The sequence below is a fragment of the Syngnathus acus genome, chromosome 22 (assembly GCF_901709675.1).
Source record: "Syngnathus acus chromosome 22, fSynAcu1.2, whole genome shotgun sequence".
Taxonomy (NCBI): Eukaryota; Metazoa; Chordata; class Actinopteri; order Syngnathiformes; family Syngnathidae; genus Syngnathus; species Syngnathus acus.
The window spans coordinates 7624649-7629970 of record NC_051106.1 but is presented as its reverse complement, the minus strand read 5'-3'; the positions used below and the strand labels follow the sequence as shown (position 1 = coordinate 7629970).

The 5322-nt window shown below is 45.7% G+C and overlaps 1 protein-coding gene across 1 annotated transcript; it reads right to left on the bottom strand.

Annotated features, from left to right (window-relative positions):
* Window positions 1-514: 514 nt before the first annotated feature.
* On the bottom strand, window positions 515-5059 carry col10a1a (collagen, type X, alpha 1a). Its single transcript, XM_037241477.1, has 3 exons — window positions 4937-5059; window positions 4590-4735; window positions 515-3029 (listed from the first exon to the last, which is right to left on the bottom strand). The coding sequence occupies exons 2-3, from the start codon at window positions 4717-4719 to the stop codon at window positions 1195-1197; spliced, it is 1965 nt and encodes a 654-aa protein (XP_037097372.1). The 5' UTR covers window positions 4720-4735; window positions 4937-5059; the 3' UTR covers window positions 515-1194.
* Between the last annotated feature and the right edge of the window lie 263 nt (window positions 5060-5322).

The window sequence follows — 5322 nt, the reverse complement described above, 5'->3', positions numbered from 1 at the left end:
CTGCACCGACCACAATGTCCTTCCAGTTTATACCAGATACTTTCCTCATTTTTAGGTTAGGAGGGGGGCGGTGTACATGAAACAGCACCTGTACCACATGCTCACTATTTGTAAGAATCCCACAGGCTCGATTTTATAAATTTTCATGGTCCCCTCAACATTCTAGATAAGACACATGGCTTACAATTTTAGGGGTGTGAACAGGAAATTTATGGCCAAGTAGGGTAGATTATTCAAACTAATAATTTTATTTATTTATTTTCAAGTATTTAAAATATTTTGGATTTTATTTGTCATTGATAATGTAATGTATTTATTCCTGCAATGCATGTTCTAATATAAATGTATATCGATTCTAACATATTTTCTTTGTATTTATGATGTTTTTATGTATTTCTCAAAATCTACCATCCGTTATATTTAAGTACTATATTGAAGTTGTCGATACAATATGGTGTATTTTCCCAACTGAAATCCATGTGGGTCATTTAAAAAGTGATCCCAGGAGAGAATGTTCTTGTTAAGACCTTTTTATTTGAGTCAAATAATGCTTTTCATGACATAATGCATTTCCAGGGATAAAAAATGGCATTTGCTGCTCAGAGAGTGTCGCTTATTTGACAATATTCCGATTATCTTTCTTTATTCATCATGGTCAATTTGACCATTTTGCCATCTCACAATATTCAAGTCATATACAAAGACAACAGTTACAATGTGTTGCACAGGAAGTATTGATGTACTTTTTTTCTTTTAATAAGATTACTGGGCACCAGGACAAGGAATAAAAACAAAAGACAAGGTTGTACAAAAAAAAAACAAAGGGAAAAAAAAAACGGTAAAGTCAGAATCACCAGTTGAAGTCTTTAGAAAAGAGTGGAAAAGAAAAGAGAGAGAAAAAAAACAGGGCACAACACAGATTTAACACCTCGGGTTCACATGCTGTCTTCATTCTGGAAAGCATCTTGTAGTTGTAGGTCTTGTTGTAAATTGCTCTCCCCATCCCTGATCTCCTGTTTACATAAATTAGATTTTTCCTTCTTCGAAGCACCTATTTGTTGTTGTAGTTTTCAAGTCGACATGCTTCTATTCCTCAAAGGCAAGAGTCAGCAGTAGGGTTAACTCTTGATTGGAGCAATAGAGAGCACATTTAGTTGGGTGGCTGTTGGGTTTCCCGTCTCAGAGACCGACTCATCACGTCGAGGCGACCAGGAAACCAGAGAAGGAGCAGTGCACGTTCTCGGCGGCGAAGACTCCGTTGGCCTCCTCGTCGGGGATCTGCACGTACACGGTGTCCTGCTCGTTCAGCAGGAGCACGGCGCTACCGGACATCTGGTCCAGGAAGCCCTTGTTGTACTCGTCATAGGAGAACATGACAGGCTCGTCGTTCTTGTAGAGGGCGACCAGGGCGTGAGCACCGTTCACGTGGATGCTGTAGGAGAAGTAGTAAACTCCGGGGATCTGGCATGTGAAGATGCCGGACTCAGGGTCATAGTGGTTCTCGGCATTGTACACAATGTGGTCGAACTTGATGGGGCTGCCGGAGGCAGGGTAGGGAGTGGTCAGAGCTGCTGTGAAAGCGGACATGGGAGCCTTGACCATAACCTCGGTCATTCCCATTCCCATTCCTTTCTCAAAGACCACCTCACCGGGAGGGCCGGGAAGGCCGGGAGCGCCGGCGGGACCGGGTGAACCATCAGAACCACTCTCGCCAGGCAGACCGGGGGGACCTTGAGGTCCGGGGACACCTTTAGCGGTCATGCCAGCAGGGCCGGGAGCTCCAGGGAGACCTGGATGACCCTTGTGGCCAGGAGTACCAGCGGGACCTTGAGGTCCAGAAGGTCCACGAGAACCAGGAGCACCATCGGAGCCAGAGGCACCGGACTCACCAGCGCGGCCGGGGAGACCTTTGGGTCCAGCAGGGCCGGGAATACCTGGGGCTCCTGGGGTACCGGGGGCACCAACGTGACCCTTCTCACCGGTGGCTCCAGTGGCTCCTCTGGCTCCAGCGGGACCACCTGGGCCGGGGTAACCCTGTTTGCCTTGGAAACCTTGGGGTCCCACATCTCCCTTGTTGCCCTTGGGTCCTGGAGATCCAGCGGCACCGGTGTCACCCTTGGGGCCGGTAGCGCCAGTCTCACCTGTGAAACCTCTTACGCCAGCTGGGCCCATAGGACCAGTAGCTCCAGTGGCACCAGTGGCACCAGTGTATCCAGTAGGACCTTGCTCACCCTTGGGACCAGTGGCACCTGGGCTGCCAGTAAATCCTCTCTCTCCCTTCTCACCATTAGCACCTGGCTTTCCGTAACCTGGGGTTCCTGGGGCTCCGGGGGCTCCGGCAGCTCCCTGGTGTCCTTTGGGGCCCATTGAGCCAGGCAGACCTGGGGCACCGTTATCACCGGGTTTGCCAGAAATGCCAACACCGGGGGCACCGGTGTGTCCCTTGGGTCCCTGTGGTCCCATGGGACCAGAGGAACCATCTCTACCTGGGCTACCTGACTTTCCTGGTTCACCGGGCATACCTGACTTTCCTGGCTTGCCAACTCCGGGCTGACCTGGAGCTCCAACTGGTCCCATTGGTCCAGTGTGCCCTGTGGCACCCTGGGGTCCTTGAATTCCCATACCTCTATCTCCCTTGGAACCTGGCAGGCCAGGAACACCGGGATGTCCTTTCAGACCAGGCTCTCCTCTTGGTCCCATTGCTCCAGGAAGACCAGATGGTCCGGGCTTGCCAGTAGCAGAGAGGCCGGCGGGTCCGGGGTTTCCGGGAGAACCGGGAGAACCCCTGGGTCCTTGAGCTCCGGGGGCGCCAGTGTGTCCCTTCTCACCGGAGGATCCAGGGATACCGGGTTTGCCGGGGCCGCCGGGGGTTCCGGATTTGCCAGTGATAGAACGACCGGGAGATCCAGGAGGTCCAGGAGGTCCGTGGGGTCCGGGGTGACCAACGCCGCTCTTACCTGTGGCACCAGGGGGCCCAGGGGGGCCCATGGGGCCAGGCTCACCTGGAATACCAGGCTCCCCTGCCACCACTGTAAAAAGTTACCCAAAAAAACATTGTCAGTGGAGAAAAAAAGAGGAGGCAAAATGCAATCAAACTGAAGTTCACAATGTGAGTTTGGAGTTTTGAAAATCTGGACTACAAACATGGCTACAGGAATACTAAAGAATACAAGTCACTGGCAATATTTTACTGGCATTCCTTATTTCTATTTGATAAGTTCCTATTTTACAGGGTTTGTCTCTGTCGCACAAAAATAAATAAATTATTAAAAATAAATGAATTATATGGTTATATATTTGCTAAAATTGATTTGTAAATTTAAAAAAAAGCAGACAAAAAATAGTTAACTATATATCAACTGTGCAGTTGGATGTTTTTGTACTTGCTATTGGTTGTCGCTGCCTTTTGTTTTTGTCTACTGCCAGGTTGGCATGGTAAAAGAATTTCTCAACAAATATACGTACTTATAATACATATATATGTATATATACATATGGGGAAAGGTGGAAAAATATTGAACATTATTAAAAAGTTAAAAAAATGATTTCCTTCCTCTATCATCAGATGTGTTTGTTTTGATTTTTTGGGTGTATTTTTGGGCCTTCTTTTACTCGCAATATCCTCAGCTTTTTCTTTTAAAAGAAAATCTCAAAGGAGTCTGCATCAAAAGGGTGACTTTTTTTTTTGGGTTGCTCTATTTGCACTTGTAACTTTCTGCTCTTCTTATGTGGTTCCGGTAAATCTCCAAATTAAGCCTGGCACATATGCCCGCCTCCCTCTGTGGCACACCCAAACAAACAAACCACATTGCCGCTGCTGGCTGACTGGGCTCTAATTTGCCAGTGCCAAAATAGCAGCTGGAGTGCTGCTGTCTGCAAGGCAAGGCAAAACATCATCTTGCCTTCTGTGAAACTTAATATGTCTGCAATTATGCATGTATCCCGCACAAAGCCATCATGCCCGGCCGGCAGATGCAAAATGACAAAAATCAAGATTTTCCTTAGTATGCCTCTCTGGGTTTAAAATAAATAAACCCAAACCAATCTGTATCTTTGTGCGGAATAGCAGTCACAAAACAATATGATTTCCATCAAGATTTCTTTGAATATCCCTCCTCTAGTTAAACTATGCATTTTAATCTCACCTTTTTGGAAACATTTTTTTTTTTTTTGGCCTTTAACTTCTCGCCACCTCTGCTAAAACCGACTTCATCCTTAGTTAAACAAGTCAGTCAATTCTACCCCTAAAATGAGATCATTATAACATAGTCAGTATTTTGTTCAATTTTTGGGGGTTTTCTGAATATAAAAAACAGTTAAAGTAAGTATTATATCTATCTGTATATATTTTCGCGAAGATTAGCCGTTTCAAAATAATGTAAGATTTTCCTAAAGGCTCAAAAAACCTCAAGATGTTTCTTAACGTGACTTCCTTAATGCGCCGTTTAAAAAAATGTGCCATAACCTATTTTGTATTCATCTCTATCAGGACAATCAAAACTAGGATTATGATTTTTTTTTTTTTTTGCCCCTAAAACAGACTACAAAAATTCATTCAACAATTGGCGATTTTTATCTTATTTTCTCACCCTGGCTCTTGACCTGGTAAGGCTCATACTGGGGAGCGGCCTTCACCACCTTCTTGACAACGTAGCCCTTGCCGTGGCCGGCGACCAGGGCAGCCATAAGGACGACGATACAGGCGACACGGATGTCCATCTTTCTCGATCAAATCCTGCAAGAGAACAATTTGCTTTCAGAAGAGAGAAACATAAATCCCGCATACACAGTTCTATCATGGCTGCTAAAACTTCAACAAATAAGTTCCACCTTGCACGGTGCTGCAAGTTGAGCAATCTTCCTTGGAAGTAAGAAACAGCCCATGGATGCTGAGTGCATCCATAAAACAAATAGACAAATAAATAAAGACACTTACCGACACCAAATTTTGGGGAGAAATCACAAAACAATCTCAGCACCAGCAAGCTCCCGGTGCTTCTCTGTATATCCTTTGGCTTGGAGCACAACTGAGGATATGCTGCCTTTCCCCTGTCAAGGTTCCGAGTATTTATACCATAGCTGCCCATAAGCATCATTACAACAACAACAAAAAAAGTCCCCACCATGCAAGTACCTCCCTTTCTCAAAAAAAGCAGAGCTGTAATTAGCAGGCAGATCGACCCAAAACAGGCATGTCACATCAGGGTGCCTCCGAGTCTTGAAAAAGACACACATGATGATTATCACTTTTTTTTATAGAACGTCTTCTTTTGAACAAGACAACAATGCACAAAAAGAGCAGAGAGCCACAGAAGAAAAGTT

What these genes read in the sequence shown, in the direction of transcription:
- col10a1a (XM_037241477.1), bottom strand. Translation starts at nt 4,719, where the DNA reads ATGGACATCCGTGTCGCCTGTATCGTCGTCCTTATGGCTGCCCTGGTC. An exon ending in TTACCAGGTCAAGAGCCAGG is followed by an intron (nt 3,030 to 4,589) that starts GTGAGAAAATAA and finishes AACTTTTTACAG; the next exon opens with TGGTGGCAGGGGAGCCTGGT.